A 16,460-nucleotide genomic window follows, 5' to 3' on the forward strand; every position below is an offset into this window, starting at 1 on the left:
TTTTAAACTCTTTATTTCTCTATTTTTTAATTTAATATATCCCGTGAGACATAATTTACATTTCTAGAGCATTGAGAGGAATAAATAAAATAGAAAAGAGACTGAAGGTTGGATGGTGTACATATTGGAACGCACCCCCAGGCCAAATCATGACAGTCTAAACTGGAGAAAGCCTATTGGAGGTTAGATACCACGTGATTTAAATTACACTTCCGGATCAAAATATATAATTTATAACATTGGCAACTTATCCATGTGTTTTTATGTTTAATAAAAAGCTATTAAAATTGATAGACTAATTCAAATATTTTATTAAATAATAATAATAATAAATAATTTTAAAAAAAAAATTAAAAAAAAAAATATAGCTTTAATTCCCATAAAAAAGGCAAAATCCCATAGAGGAAACCATCTCAGACTTTATTAAAGCTGCTTTTCATTTTACATACAATTCAGAATTACATATTTACAAATATACACAGATATGTCTCATTATAATATCTTTATATCAACACCATACTCGGTAGATACAATAGGAAAATAAAGACAGTGGTTGCTGCAATGTGCTGCATAAAAAGAAACTGAAAAATAGAACCCTTCTCATCTCTCCAGCCTCCCAAAGTCAAAAGGTACAAATTATTCAATAAGCTTTATTGTGTGGTCGCGATAGAACGCTGACAAGTTTTAGTGCCCGTGTCAGCTCTCAGGAGGGCAGAAAATAAACTCTCACGAAATACAACAGTGCCTGGTAAAAAATACTCGTTCGGGGACTTTGACGTGAGAGGTTTATGAAGAGCATGCCACAAAGAGAGATGATACACAGAGAGACAAAAACCATGATCCTCTTCACAATGTACATGCTCTGGAGGAAAACAATGTGAGGTATAGAGGACTCATCTGTACAAGTGTAACATACAATGCTCAGTCTTACAGGACTTACAAGGACACATAATGCCAGCCACAGTTTGCTCTCTGCTTTAGCTCACAGTTTGACACAGAAAGCTTTCCTTTTTTTTCTCTGGAGAAGAATCTTTCCTTTCACAGGGAGCACATGCGTGTTGGGGATTTGAGTAGCATCTCTGTGAGAAGAGCTCGAGAAAACAATCAGGAGCATTAATCATAGTCGGGGGCAGAGTTTAACCAAACCACAGTGGTTTTAATGGACAAATACAGCCCATAATGGGTGGGGCTGGTTTGAGTGTAACAGCTTGTTTTTCTGCTTCAACAACAGAGTCACACATTCAACATTGAAGAGATTGTTTTACAGTGGATACAGTAGAAATTTGGGTGTAAAAAAAACATGTTCACCCTTGAAAAACAAGGTGTCAGAATAGCACAGGTTCCTTTTGTGTGAGTGTGTCACAGCAGCTGGTTGTCACAGATGTGCTTGTATCTTCGTTTCCACAACAGGGCCCAAAAGTCAGACTTTTGTCATTACTTTTTTTTTTTTGCACATTCGGCTACATTAGAAGTAAACAGATATTGCTGTCGGGCGGCAGGGTGGTGCAACATGTTGAGAAAGGTCTGGGCCCCGGTTTAGCCCTGCATGTAGAGAAGTGGCGGCTGTCACATGCCTGAGTGGGGCTGGGAGCGGAGGGAGGGAGGGGACAAAGCCTGCTTTTGTTGCTGCAGTGCAAACCAAAGATAGGTGAGCGCTGTGACGCAAAAACTGGATTCATGTGCAGTTCAGATTTAAGAGTGTGTTTTTGTTAAACCGTGGGTTATCAATTAAATTCATTATAAATTAATCCAGCATTAGAATGACCCTAATGTGTGTGACTCTGATCCAGCTGCTGTCTGCGGCCTCTCTGGGGGTGACCAGTTGGATTAGTTCTGAAGCACACACATGCAAGAATGCGCACACACAAAGACACACCTGCCTGCCTGCCCCGCGCAACTTCTTGGGCTTCCTGAGAGGTGAATCCAGAGCAGCTCAGAGGCGAGTTAGACAATCACTCTTGGAAAAAGAAAGAGGTTTTAGAAGTTGTTCCAAGCTGCATCTCTCGAAGTGTAACTAGAGAAGAAGTGCACATCTGACCACCCGGTGGTGCTGTTGGTGACATTCACCGTGTGATACATTTGACTCTGTGTTTTCTTACCATGAAACAAGGGAAGCTCTTATCAACAACATGTGTAGGGAGGAATACAGCATTACTGGCCCGCCAGACACTACGGGGATCTAACACACTCAGATTTACAGCGACACGACCTCAGAGGTGCTCCACCGAAAAACTTTCTTTCCTGTTGCAGCCAGCTGCCAGTTTTCACAGTGTGCGATTAATGTGTGACACTAAAGCATCATGGTCCGTCTGAAAGCATCTGTACCTGTCCATGTTTCACACAAGAATCTGTCGCTATGCCGTGATGGGGTCCAGTGTGCGCTGCTCACGTTTAGTGCATTTAATGCTACATAATCAGAAGGATTAAATATTAGACTGAAGACATTTCGCTTTTAAAGAAGGCCTGACCGGAGGGGATACATCACATGGCTGTAAAGGAACTTAGTTATTTATATCCTGGATATTTCAATGATGTGAATTTTCTGCCACTTGAATCAACTGTGAGAGTACTTAAGATTTTCAAACATGTTGATAACTTTGAAGGGAAAAACATGAGTGTAATACTGTTGAGTGGAAATAAGCCATTTATCCATTTGCAGTTAGACTGACAGGTGGCTGAAAATACCCGTCCTCCTGTCAGGGTCAGCTTCAGGATTTTTGTAATTCCACATGGTTGATGGACGGAGAAGGGACAGCGATGATCGCAGGTCAGGGTTTGATGTCGGAGAAGCTGGTGTATGTCTCGCTGCAGCTGGAAGAAGTGCTGAGGTTGCCAGAGACGCTGCCATCTGCAGGACAAACACACAAGCAACAACAGTGTCAGCTTTATAGACAGCAGGAGATAAAGGCAGTGAAAAGTGTTGAAGAACAGGTGTCTATAGACACTATATAGTACATATGGATACTGATACCTGAGCTGCTGAGCGACTGGGATGACTTGGACTCTGTGATGAGGCTGAGGAGGTTTGCTGCGGCCACCCAGCCCTCCTTACTGCTGCGAAGGTTCTTCACAAACCTGCAGAGGATTAAACAAACAGTGACTTTACCCAACGATGTAAATATCTATTCATACAGCTTCGTTTATTGGCGTTATTGCACATAATTATTAAAAGATTTGGGGATTTTTGTTGGCCCAGTAAAAGTAGGAATCATAATTCAAAGGTTTTGAGATATAAGTCAGGTCTTGTTTACACTCTTTGGGCTGAAAATCCCAAGCTAATGTAGACCAATAATAATCTTTGTTTTTCCAGGTCTGCATAAATTTGGATTCTTCTGACTGGAGAAAAGCAGATGTTTACCACTGTCCCTCCTCTCCTTCTCTGATTAGCTGGACCATGTCTCCGCTCTTGACAGACAGCTCCTGAGGTCCCGCCTTCTCGCAGTCCGCCACCACCGTGTACTTTCCCGGAGCCTGAAGGGGTCAAAGGTCACGAACGACAGCCAGTTAGAGGTGGACAAAACAGAAAAATATAGAAAGTATGTAAAAGTCTTCAGACTCACCAGCTTCTTTTCTACTTCGTCCTCGGGGTCAGAGTTCAAAGGATCCTCGCCGCTGGAGTACCCGTCGGTCTCTTCTGTGGCGTCCACCGAGAGAGACGCCTTGTTCCAGCCTGTCGGTGAGGAGGTTTAGAAGCAAAGGAGAGAGTTGATGAATCTGTATCACACGCTCCCTCTCCACGTGGCATTTAAAACGCTTCCTGGGGGGTCACTAGATAACTCAAAACGTGTGAGTGGATAGTAGGGATATTCATGGTTGGAATAGTGAGATAGATCTGTCTGTATTAAAAGGACAGCTCACATGTTAGTGAATGTGAATTGTTGCCAGGAGCAAAAAACTGAATGCCACTTGGAAAGAGAGTCCCAGTTACACATAATCTCCCACGAGGAGCACAAAATCACAAGATCCGTTCTGTCCAAAACATGTTTGTCTGACAAATCAATACATTTACACACACACACACGCTCAAGCAGTCAAAGGTCAAATCAAAGTCCTCCAAAAACCCTAAAGCAGATCAACGGAGACAGTAAGATCCCAGTAAATCAAGGATTCATCATCAAAGACGGCAGAGATTTGAATCACCTGGATTAATTCCAAGGCTGCTCTGACTGCCAAAAATAAATTCAAATTCTCATTATTCTCCACGCCACACAACCATTAACCCCAAAACACCCGATAGTAGAGGAAGAGAGAATGATTGATTTGAGGTATCTTGCAAAAAACGGTGTCATTTAGCCATGAAGTGAGTCTTAAAATCTCATATTTACAAGTTAAAAGTGTCGAAATAACTAAGATAAGACTCAATGCAAGGCTAAATGAAAGAAAAGTGGCTACACTTTACCTCTGGTAAAAATCAATCATGAGCACCACAAACCACAGCAAACCCTCACAGTGGCCGATCCTCAGAGCGGCTCTGTACCTCGCCGCTTGCTCTGTAACAGACTAGAGGTGCTCATCCATTTGACCCTGCTCAGAGTGACATGGGAGGTCGGCTCTATGGACGGGGAGAGACAGCCAGCAAGTCAGTGAGACGGACGGCTGGTCCTGTAGTCAGACAGCTGAGTTAGCTGGTCGGTCAGTAAAACGGACCAAAACGACAGTAGCTCCAAATCATTGGACATACACAGCAGGGATTCTTCCCTCTGATGTGGTTTCTCAGTAAATCATTCATCCAGTGACATGTGTTAAGTGTTCCCCAATGAAAGATGTTAAAAAGGTACAAGACATATAATTCAGTGATGATGATGACTATGACCTGTTGAAAAATGTTGTCATGCACATGGAAAATATATATATGACAGAGCATCTGCAGGTTTTCAGAAAGCCAAAACAGACTTTTGGAGACATTGAATAGACTTCCAGGACCTGCAGATAGTCTGTGTGAGCACAACACATTTCTCTCTCTCCACACATGTACATTACTGTCATGGTAAATGTAGGGCGATGGTATGAAGGACGGCTACTACTGCTGGATTAATGTTTGGTTTGACATCACATCCAGTTTGTGAGACAGGTGAAATCTACATAACGAAAAACACAAAAGACTGGAGTACGCTTTAGTGGTGAGGGATGGGAGGATGAACGACGGCCTCTAGAATTAGATTGACTCCTATTATAGGATGACAATATATACCTTTGAACCCAAACGGCGTTGGGTCGCTCTTGACCAAGTGGCGTTTGGAGGTGTGCTCGGGGCTCAGGGCCGAGCCTGACCACACGGGCAGGAAATAAAGTGAAGACAGGGAAAGAAGAAGAGGAAAGTGAGAAAGAGAACGGCCTCAAGAAGCAAAAATATAATACTATTAAATATCTAAACCAACGAGACTAATGTGAGCTCCTGTCTTTGATCAGCATCAGGCAAAAAACACAGAATTTCATGTTTAAAATGCCTCTAACTTTTTCACTGGCTTTTGAAGGTCTGGTGTATCAAGTAGAGTAGGAACTACAGCAGTGTCAATGTTAGACTTACACCACCAGGAGGTGGTGTCTGCAACATAAAAACTAGGATCACCAGTTTCGCCTCACAGTGATAGCCATATTATACTGCATCAGGCTCTAAATCACGTCGGACGCATGGTTAGAGGGCCGCTGGACCAGAGTCTATGTTTGAAGTTACTGCTCACACAGACACATAATGATCACAAAGATGAAATACTACTAAAAAGAGAGGCAAAACTACCACAGAGACACAAAATGACCAAGATGAGACGCAAAACGACCAAAAAGAGACAAAAAAAATACTAAAAAAAGACAAAAAAATACCAAAAAGAGACAGAAAAATACCACAAAGAGATGCCAAACGACATAAAGGAGACTTAAATAGACCATGAAGAGACGCAAAATGTCTACAAAGAGATGCAAAACGACCAAAGCTGTCTCTTTGAATCTGTGTCTTGTTATGTAGGAGGACTGGGGGCCATTCTCGTGTCTGTGCCCAGGGGTCAAATGTCTCATAATCCGTCCATGGTTAGACGGGGGCAATAATTGAATTGAATTAAAAACCCAGCACGTGTGTGTACTGCATATATTGTAGAACTGATGATAAATATACTGGTTGGAGGGAAAAAACTGTCCATCCTTATTTATCCCATTTCAGGGTGTGTTTTAGTGCTCATGAATTAAACTTTTACTTTGTTAAAGAAAGAATACAATAGCTAAAAAACCTCCTCAGGTCTGCTAACGTTACCTTTCGGACTCTTCAGATTGCTGAAGCCCTGCAAAGTAAAACGCTTTTTAGCCACTGAGGACCTGTCAGTGGTCGGACTGGTCACTGGTTCATCTGGAAACAATGGTTTGAAATGGAAAGCGGGGAGGAAAATAAAAATAATCGTTTCCCCCAAAAAGAAAAAGAAAAAGAGACAGAAAGAGTTTTCCATGAAGATGAAGGTGATGAAGAAAAGAAGATTTCAGTAGGAGTTGACTAATACATTTCATCTCTACGCGTGAGGATGCAGCGTTTATCAAACACTCACCTTTGTGTTTGGGTGAAGAGTTGGCGTCAGACGTCGTGCTCGTCTCCGCCTTCTTCTCCTCTTGCTTCTTCTGGCTTTTCTGACCGCTGCTACGAAACGGACTGGTAAAAGAGTAGAAGAGGAAAACATCGCTATAAATAAAAAAGGCATCTTATCTGTGGGCGTAGCTTCTGTGTGCAAAAAGGCTAGACGCCAACCTGAGGGAGATGGAGGTGCTGTTGCTGGTTGGGCTCGGGAAAACGGAGTCGGAGCTCTTCTGCTGACTGGCCTCTGAAATATGAACTGCAGTTGAATGTTGTGCAAAAGACGGAAGGAGAAGAAAATGCAAACAAGCTTGTGTGTGTCTGTCTTTTATCAATACCTCTGCAGGCTTTGAGCTGCTGGGTCAGCACCTTGCGGATCTCGCTCACCCACGTTGTTTTAATCTCTGGCGTTGCGGCCTAGATGAGATCATTATACAACGTTAACACTGATAGGGTTTCTCCTCCGTGTATCCAAGCAGTGAGGATGAGTGAGCTCACCTGGACTATAAAAACTTCATCCCTGGAGTTACACCAAATCTCAAACTTCTTGTTGTCTCCTTTGGCGCTCTCTGTGATGCCCACCGCACTCATCTGAGAGGAGAACGAAAGCACACAATCAGAGCTGACATTTCGCTACAGCTGCCTATCCTAGACGACTAGACGCGAGCTTACGCTGAGGGAGTGCTTGAAGCTGTACGACGGAGCTTTCTCGTAGCCCTCGCCGTTCTCCTCCCTCCTCTTACAGAAGAGCAGCGCCTTCTGGTGCAGGAACAGGTGCCTCTGCATGGGCTTGAACCGGGCCAGGTCCTTGACCTTGGCGTGACCTTTTTTATGCTCCGTCCACACGCTGAAGGAGCCCTGCATCATCAGGCGACCAAGCTCCGTCAGGTTACCCTGAAAAAGGACATAGAAAAAGACGTATTTAAGGTGCACTCTTGCACAACTGGCTAAATGAATCATTCAAAACAGTGTCTCCGACCTCGTATCCTGTGATGGCGATGAGGTGCATGGAGTCGTTCACCGCCTTCAGGATCCCCAGGATGGAGGAGAGCGCCTCCTGTAGGTCGTCGCAGCCATCACAGCCCTTACTGTACTTCAACAACTCCTGCAAACACAAGTGGAGTACAGTGAGACTGAAATAATCACTAATAAATATGCAGTATATGCAGTTTCAGCTCACCTTGAGCAGCAGCTGGTACTTGGTGATTCTCTGGACGGGTTTAAGGAGGTAGGAGTCCAAACCAAGTTTATGTTCCAGCTTCTTCTGGCACTCCTGGTTCACAAAACATAAACCAACGAGGATATTTAGAGTAAACCACACGATAAGGAAGATGATGAGGTGAAAGGTGAAAGGGCAAACCTGGAAGAAGGCACAGTCGGAGCACTGTCTCCACAAGCTCTCAGAGCGAGGTTTGTTCTGGCAGTACGCCTCGTAGATCTGCAGGTCTTTCATCTACACAGAGAAATTAAATTATGCCCGTCATTGAGTTGACTTTTTAAGATTATTGGCTCTTTATAAGTGCAGACCAGAGTGCAGGACGTAAGCGCTCACCCTCTCTAAAAAGCAGCGGCCCACTAGTTCTGGGCAGTCAGTGTACGCTTCCAGTTCCTTTAGAAACGTCCTCTTATGAAACTGGTAGATTTCAGGCATGTTGCCAAACAGGACGACCTTCTTGCTCAGCAGGGCGCTGGGGATGAGGTGAGCCATGGCTGGGTTGTCCATCTCGGCTGCATAGCCCTGTGTTGGAGTTTAATATTACGCATTCTCGAATATAGAGAATAGATTCATGCACTGAATTACACCCTCTATTCTCATTTGCATTGACGTGATGAACGCTCACCTCCAGGACACACAGCAGCTCCTCCACGTACGCTCTCTCCGTCTCCAGCAGTTCATTCATCACGTGGCTGCAACACAGAAACACAAACGCTTTTGTCTCCAGAACTTCCTGAGATGAGACCCCAGTACTGAAGTACATGAATGTTGTATTAAAATACACATTTTAGACCTTAAAAGGTGATACAGACAAAGAAAAGTGATCACTGCTTTCTTTATTATGGCTCTGAGGATGACCTTTGACCGCCCTTACCGCCGAAGTACAGCCAGGTTTTCTTCTTCTTCTGAGAGAGAAGCATGTCTGGTGCCACCGTTATGAAGGGGAGACTCCACCTGCACACACACACATTCATATATTTGCTTTGACGAAACATCTCTGGACCTTTTTGAGGAATAAAAATCTTATTTCGTCATGCATTTACCTTTTTGCAGATGGCATTATCTGCGGAGTATCTTCTGTCTTTTCTCTGTTGATCTGAAGGACGAAACAATGTTTTTATACAACTAACCAGGTGAAGAAGAGCCCTGATTTAAAAACACTTTATTATCTATTGAGTCAGGCTTACTGGGAGAGGAGAGCGGAGACTTCACTTCAGGTCTCGGTGCTACTGGCTGGACTGGTCTGGTCTGTTTGGCGGCGAGTTTCTTCAGGCTGACGCGTCTCTTCTCAAACATCTCCTGGACGGAGCTCTGCTTCTGGAAAACTCTCTCTACCTGGTCCTGATGGACACCAAACACGTATATATTGTAGCGATTTAACTAAAAGATCAAATTGAATCTGTTAAATGAACTTCCTACTGACCCTGAGCTGAGTAGTGAGCACCGCCTCGTACTGGCTGTAGATGGCGCTGCGGTCGGCGATGTTGTGCAGCGTTGCCGTGTCCAGGTAGCGCTCCAGTTCTTGCAGAGCTGCTTCAGCTCCGTCCTGAGACTGACAGCGGTCCACCGGCTGGTTGGCCAGCAGGAAGATGCCCTCCTCACACCACCGTGACGCCTGGGAGGAAAATATTCATAGAAACAATAGACCCCAACGTTCCTTTCTTCTTTTACTTAACTCCAAATCTTGATCTCTCGTACCTTCTCCAGAGCGTGGTGGAGCTCCATCGCCCGGAGCAGGAGGCTCTTCTTGCTCCACAGGGTGGAGCTGATCTCCTCGCACACTCCTCTGAGCTCGCAGCACTTGGGCCTGATGGAGTCCTCGGCATAGTGGGAGTTTTCTATCAGCCTGTCGCCTTCGCCGGCCAGGGACAGGGCACGGTCGAGTGCGTCCTATTGAAACACGGTGAAGATCAGAATAGAGGATGCATGGAGCCAACAGCAGCGGACGCATCATCAATCAATCGTCCCCTCCCTCTAAGTAGAGTGGAGCGTTCATTACTTAACGCTGGATGGAGCGGGACACATACACATACTCTGTGCCAAAATGCAAAGCAGCATCTTTATGGTTTTCACATCCAACATGTGATGTTGTGAAACAGCATTTAGAGCAACATAAAGGTGGCGTAACCATCATAGCTGAGGTTGAAACCACATCTGACTTAAATAAAAGGGATAATATCAGCCCTAATGTGTCATATTATTGGTCCAATAGCACACACTGAGGTGCCATCTCTACCTCCCACTCATCTATTTGCACAGTGAGTGGGGGATGGAACGGGGCATCACGTTGATTATATCATTAGCCATATGGCTTCAAGGGTGCATTAAAGGTCAAAGTGTTGTGTTTTCTGCTCCACGTGTGTGTGTGTGCGTATCTTACACAGGCCTTGTCCTCGTGTCCGCTGAGCTCTCGGAGGACGTGCTCGGCGTGGGCGGGGCTTATGCTGACCTCCGAGAAACCCGACAGCCGCTCCGCTGTCACGTCGAGCTGGGCGCGCACCTACGAATATACGCACATTCATCATTAATGTAATGTGTTACGAGGACACACATGACTAATTTGTCCAAAAATTACACTTCCCCACAGTTCAACTCACTTCACGGAAGTGTCGTTCAAAATGACGGAGCTGTAAGCACTGCTCCAGCTTGGTGCGGTGGCGCTCCCAGAAGTCGTCAAACGCCGTTTCTGTTTCGTCCAGCTGACCCAGGAGTCTGAGAGGGACGAGGAGAGGAGAGGAGAGAGGATTTATTGATGCATTCAGGGACAATTCCCTTTTCTATTTATGTTTCCATTCATCCCGTCCTCTACCTCTGTACAGTAGCTAAGTTTTCCTGTTCATCGTAGGTCATGCTGTATTCAGGGTCCTTCTGCAGAGGCTCGTTTATACACTCCAGCAAGCGTCCCCCCTGAGACAGCGCCACCTGCAGGTCCTCCTGGAAATCAAATCATTGACTTATTGGTGCGGGGAAAACACAGAGAGACATAAGGTTGTATGGAAAAGACAGAAAAGGCATATCTGACCTTCATTTTATCCTTTTTCAGAGTGTGTGTGTGCAGCAGGTCGGTGGTGGCGTCGGCGTCGTTGGGTAACTCCGTCTCTGCGAGCTCAGTGCCGAACGCCTGCAGCGTCTGAGCCGTGGTCTTCACCATGAGGGCGAACGCCTCGATCGCCTGAGGAGGTGACGTTCAGGTCGTATAAGAATGATGCAGAAATACATGCGCACTTTTTTTGTGAAAATGTGTGCATGTGTGTGTACATACAGTGCGGTGTGAGATCCAGCTTTCGTGGCAGTATTCCTGCGTGCCTCCCAGCTCCGTGGTCAGCTGTCCCGGGTCGATATAGGCGTGGAGCTCAGTCACCGAACTCAGCATCACCACCTGATTGATAAAACACACACACACAACCAGCTGATTACATGACGCATTATTTGTTAAAAGAAGGAAAGAGAGACACATGCAATGTACAAGTCCCACCTTCATTTTGAACTCATCCTTGTTGTACTTGAACAGGAAGTCTGACAGAGCCCGCTGGAGCAAAGTAGTGGGACGCAACACCAGAACCAAGTGTAAGTTCCCTGGAAATGAACCCTGAGAGAGAAGAAAGAGGAGGTAGAACCTATTAGTATGTGTTTATCTTTACATTTGAGAGGAAATCATGTGTCAGGACTTGACTCTAGCTGCTTTCTTCACTTCTAGGAAGTTATTTTTTTGTAAAACTTCAGCTACACGGAGTGGAGAGGTGGTCGTGTTGCTCGGGCTCTATCTGGTTGGCGTGGAGAGGAGGTTGTGTTGATCTGGCTCTACCCATCTGGTGTGGAGAGGAGGTTGTGTTGCTCTGGCTCCATCTATCTGTCGTATCCTGTACAGATTGTAAAAACCCCCTGAAGCAAATTTGTGATTTGTGATTTTGGGCTACACAAATAAAATTGTCTTGACTTGACACGGAGCCTTCTTGTGTAACAGACGTCCCTCTGCTGCGATCCTGAGTTTTCTTTCTGGGATTTAATATCCGCTAAATCTTCCACAGTTGTTCCCTCGTTGCACGCTGTGACTACAAGCTAAATGAGTCCTGTGGCTTTGGGAGTAACCACAGCTCCACCTCCACACTAACAGGTTAAGAGCGTGTAGAATTGCCTTTACACGGACAACCAGCCCAAGAGGCCACTCAGCTGGAAGGCTGTCCTGGTTATGGCTTCCTCTAAAACCCTGGGTGAATTGCTCCACCCTGTTAGGCATCATAAATCCATGTAGGGTGACATGTTCACACACACACACACACACACACATGGCCAGAGGCAATCTGGGAGATGCGTGACAAGCTCATTAAATCCTCAGCGTTGCCATAAATAAAGAGATATTGTAGAAGATATTCAAGCCGTATGAAACTGGATCACCTCAACAACATCGTAACTGGTGTCCACCATCTCTACAAAATGGTGTCACCCGCTACTTGCATCCATCGTCGTCACGACAACGCCGATATATCCATCAGAATGAACAGAGGACATCCCGTAAACACAGGGAAGAGTGCTTTGGTAGAAAAATAAAACATACTGTGCATGGCTTTAATTCAGTCTACAAGGAGACCTGCACTCACATACATAACACTCGTGAAAATGCCTGCATGCACGGCGTTGCCATGGAAACCACTCTCCTCGGGAAAACGCACTGAGCGAGATGGGGAGCGCATGACGGAATGTGAGCGAGAGTGATGATAGGGAGGAAGAGAGTCTTTTTCAAAAGTGTCGATGGAGCTGCAGCTCCACTCCGCTGATCCAGTCATTTATTTTTGGCGCGCACACACACACACACACACACACACACACACGCACACACTCCGCCTGCTGTGATGCTGATTAAAGACACCCAGGTGAGAATATTCAGCGTTCGTTCTACAGAGGTTCCTTTCCAATTCCCACCCAAACTGAGCATTTCTTAAAAAACACCGCCTGCAAATCACACCTACAGATAATAAACTGTATAAAAATATAACTATAAAGTAGAGTAATTATAATTCAGCACAGATTAAAAATACATTCTTCTTCTACCAATAACACAGCAGACAAGACACAGCTGTAATTAGAATCCATTAAATTCAATAAACCCTGCGAGGTCGCGGTTTAATTTGGGCCTCTGCATTAACATGATAATACACAATCTGCCCGGTGCGTGACAGATGAACACACACATGCTAATGTGCCTCCCCCTGGATACACACTTCTACATTAAAGTGATGCACAGATAAAGAGCACACATAAATAAATGATTAGGATTAGAATATCATTTTCTGTTGACCGGGGTGATTTATATTCTTCCGGGGAGGAAAACCACTCCAGTGATGTCCTCTAATGACATCCACATTGTTCTCCTGGGAGGTGGATAGCCTCCATAATAAACCATCCTCACACCCCCTCTCTGTCTGCATGAAAAGGGTCCAGATTATGACAAAGAAATGCTGCACTGTAGCTGCTTTTTTAGCCGGTGTGTTAAAAATGATAGAGCCGTCCGTCTGCGTTTTAACCCTGCAGCCATGTTCCTGCATGCTTCAATGATTGCATATTTAGTATTACCCAAAACCACAAAGACAGGATGCAACAGAGATGAAAGTGTCATCGTTTGGCTGCAAAAAGCATGTGGATTCACCCTGTTTGTCCAAAATACATCCTGGTATTTGGATGGTGGAGTTAGATTGTGGAGTGAATACGGAAGTGGAAGCATCATGAAAAGATACAGAAACTTTCACTGAGCAATTGTTGCTTATTTCATGGTGATTATAAACTAAAGGTCAAAGTTCATCTTCAGTTGTATTCACCACTATAATACATCAGTGTACATGAGACTAAAAACAACCCATGAGAGCATCTGTGCACGTGCTGTACACTAATCTCAGGCTTTACATGACAATACTGCCCACTCCGCTTTTTTTTTCTTCTTTCCGGCGGGGGAAAACCAGCAAATGGCATCGGGCGACCTTGAACGGCCTTGATGAGCAGAGCGTCTCACGGGGGGGGAAAAGACGGACGACCTTCATCGTCCGGTAAGACCGCGTGTCATTGGCTTGGTGGACAAAGCAGGCGTTGCCCAGGACGGACATCTACCGCAGGGGGAGTGAGGAGGAGACGCACGCCGCCCTCGCCAGCTGCTCTGCATGCCTTCAGGTTAACTTATAATGCTGCCTGCCTCCATCATCGGGACACAATTATGCCCCCCCTATATGAAACCTGCACAGGATTTAAAGCTGAAACACCTGCTGTGTCTTCTTGAATGGGACTTATGTTTAAGGATCTTGCGATGGACTAAATAACAACCTGACTTTGCTAAGAAAAGTCGAGATTTAAGAAGCTTTTGTCACCTGCTGGTTTACATAGTGGTTTAGGGTCTTTGGACTTCATATACACAAGATATTACTGTGATTTGATCTCTCTTTTTTATGTCATCTGCGTGCAACGTTTCTGTTTGTGTTTTGACTTCCCCAAAGCATAACAGGTGCAGCATCTTGGCATCACTACTGCGATCATTTTGAGATATTAATAACCTTCCTGTCAACTAAAAGGCCCCGACAACAAGATGATCATCCTCTAACCTGCTGGCAGGTCAGTGGTAAAACTATTAAACTGCTTTACAGCATGAGATTGGAAGCTGTAGAAGTGACTTCCAGCAAAGACAAACAGTAACCTTAACCATTTTTTTTTTTACAGTTATCACACCATGATATCATTTCTTAACAATATTATTAAATAATAAACATTTCAACAAAAAAATACAGTGTTCCCACTTGTTTCAAATGTTACTTTTCATTTAGTATATCTGGAAAGTAACATTTGAAACAAGTAGGAATGATGTATTTTTATTTTCAGCTATATATATATTTCAAAGTGCTGCGTGGGAAGGCAAGGAGACGATGACTCCGAGAAGCAAAGAGACGGTAGAAACAAAAGAAGTAGAACAAAGAAGTGAAATAATGGATGAAAAAAAGAGGGGGGAGAGAGAGAGAGAGAGAGAGAGAGAGAGAGAGAGAGAGAGAGAGAGAGAGAGAGAGAGAGAGAGAGAGAGAGAGAGAGAGGTAAAGGGAGAAGAGGAGATCCTGCAGAGAAGCTTCTGCTACCATGGTGATAAACTCCTGCCTGCCTCTCTACATCACAGGGTTAAAGACTGGGTATGATAGAGTGTGAGGCTCATTTCATCTTAGCTGTTATTTTTATATTTCCCCATATTGTCATCAATGAGAGCAAAGAAAAACAGTTTTATACTGACGAAACAAACGAGATGTAACATGATGATTAAAGAGCTTTACAGGTGCTGGTAGGTGGACGTTGTTACCTTTAGACAGAGCCAGGCTATTCATGAAAAACATTAAATTATGTTTTATAAAAGGACTTATTGTTTGGTGAAGTGTTCTGAATCAATTTCCACTTATAATTTGCCTGAAAAAATACAACTGTTTCCATGTGTTTTGGTTTGTTTTTCATTCTTTCACATGGACATACAGTAAAATCTGATTAAAACAGAGAGACGGCTGCTTATTGGTTCCCTGCTATCAGTCCATCAACGTCCCTTTCAAGGACATGGACCGGGCCAATGGACTGGAATAAGAGACAATAACAGACCTTGAATGGTCCATTATGACTGGTGGTGGGGAGTGTCTGGAGTGTGCAGATGTTTGTGTGTACAGGTTAAACTGACTTGGTGGAAACAAGGAGCTTCATAAAGGCTTATTGTCACAGTGGGGATAGTTTTCATAGAAAGACCGTGGACAGACCATTAGATTGGATTATAATCAGTGTCCAATTAGCATATATTAGCATACATCTGCATATATTGAACACGGTGTAATACAAGACGAGCATCTTAACAACAGATGTGGCGGGTGTGGTGGAGCTTCATCCTCATGTTGGTTAATCAGGACTCAAAAGATGGAGGGCGATCCAGGAAGCTGATAGAGTGAATTTAAACTTCTACTTTTTTTAATTTTTCATATTAAGGCCCTCAGAGAGCAGCGATCAGGAGGTTTGATTCTCAAGTCTGTCTGATGTAAATCAACTCTATTTCTCTTCCCTCTCTTCATCCTCCTCTTTCCCTTTTAAAGCATCTCCCAGGGTCCCTTCTCTTTCACTGCCTCTTCAAGTCATCGTCTCAGAGAGGAAACTTTCACACTGCATGTCCAAGAAGAAGTAGGCTAGTAGGCTGATGGCACAATCACAGAATCAGGCTAAGGGTCACACCGCTTGGACTTTCTATGTCTAACAGGACAGTAACTCATCGCACACATGCACACACTGTGTTCACACGTTGCGAGAATCCACCACCACCCACTCCAGCTCCAGCATAATACGCTATTTTTATCTGTCCTCCTGCTTCGTTACGACATCCAGAAAGAGAAAAAAAACACAGTCGCCTAATTGCCAGTCTTGCCTATACACAGCGAATGAATTAAAAACACACACGTAATGTAAAATTTGTACAAACTAGCGACCAAAACATCCATTACTGTACACCTAAGTGGTGACAAACCAAATTATACACACACACAGCTGACACCAGCTTGTTTAAACAAGCATGACTACATGTAGAGTGATGCACACACACACACCAAAACAGCCATTTGTAGTTGTCAGAAGTACATCATCAGCAAATGATGCACACAAACAAACTGAGCCAGTGCTGCACCTAGGCTAGGACAGTCAGATATA

General features: G+C 44.4%; 1 protein-coding gene across 7 annotated transcripts in view; it reads right to left on the reverse strand.

Moving 5' to 3' along the window:
* Window positions 1-1,205: 1,205 nt before the first annotated feature.
* The window catches only part of mcf2la (mcf.2 cell line derived transforming sequence-like a), a 37,968-nt gene continuing 22,713 nt past the window's right edge, over window positions 1,206-16,460 (reverse strand). For 3 of the 7 annotated variants that reach the window (XM_074626580.1, XM_074626581.1, XM_074626584.1), the window contains 27 exons: window positions 11,245-11,358; window positions 11,032-11,148; window positions 10,792-10,941; window positions 10,579-10,703; window positions 10,367-10,481; window positions 10,150-10,269; window positions 9,468-9,659; window positions 9,193-9,384; window positions 8,957-9,110; window positions 8,813-8,865; window positions 8,644-8,723; window positions 8,395-8,461; window positions 8,106-8,291; window positions 7,914-8,006; window positions 7,734-7,826; window positions 7,533-7,658; window positions 7,226-7,447; window positions 7,052-7,144; window positions 6,892-6,970; window positions 6,728-6,812; window positions 6,531-6,631; window positions 6,245-6,337; window positions 5,192-5,266; window positions 3,561-3,670; window positions 3,359-3,471; window positions 2,972-3,075; window positions 1,206-2,848 (listed from right to left, as the gene is read on the reverse strand). In XM_074626580.1, the coding sequence (XP_074482681.1) occupies window positions 2,769-2,848; window positions 2,972-3,075; window positions 3,359-3,471; window positions 3,561-3,670; window positions 5,192-5,266; window positions 6,245-6,337; window positions 6,531-6,631; window positions 6,728-6,812; window positions 6,892-6,970; window positions 7,052-7,144; window positions 7,226-7,447; window positions 7,533-7,658; window positions 7,734-7,826; window positions 7,914-8,006; window positions 8,106-8,291; window positions 8,395-8,461; window positions 8,644-8,723; window positions 8,813-8,865; window positions 8,957-9,110; window positions 9,193-9,384; window positions 9,468-9,659; window positions 10,150-10,269; window positions 10,367-10,481; window positions 10,579-10,703; window positions 10,792-10,941; window positions 11,032-11,148; window positions 11,245-11,358 (3,132 nt within the window). In that variant the 3' untranslated portion in view covers window positions 1,206-2,768. Of the gene's footprint in view, window positions 2,849-2,971; window positions 3,076-3,358; window positions 3,472-3,560; window positions 3,671-4,477; window positions 4,553-5,191; window positions 5,267-6,244; window positions 6,338-6,530; window positions 6,632-6,727; window positions 6,813-6,891; window positions 6,971-7,051; window positions 7,145-7,225; window positions 7,448-7,532; window positions 7,659-7,733; window positions 7,827-7,913; window positions 8,007-8,105; window positions 8,292-8,394; window positions 8,462-8,643; window positions 8,724-8,812; window positions 8,866-8,956; window positions 9,111-9,192; window positions 9,385-9,467; window positions 9,660-10,149; window positions 10,270-10,366; window positions 10,482-10,578; window positions 10,704-10,791; window positions 10,942-11,031; window positions 11,149-11,244; window positions 11,359-16,460 lie in introns of all 7 variants that reach the window. The other 4 variants (XM_074626585.1, XM_074626586.1, XM_074626582.1 and 1 more) reach the window with 4 other exon arrangements.

This window comes from Sebastes fasciatus, chromosome 24 (genome assembly GCF_043250625.1).
Source record: "Sebastes fasciatus isolate fSebFas1 chromosome 24, fSebFas1.pri, whole genome shotgun sequence".
Lineage (NCBI taxonomy): Eukaryota > Metazoa > Chordata > Actinopteri > Perciformes > Sebastidae > Sebastes > Sebastes fasciatus.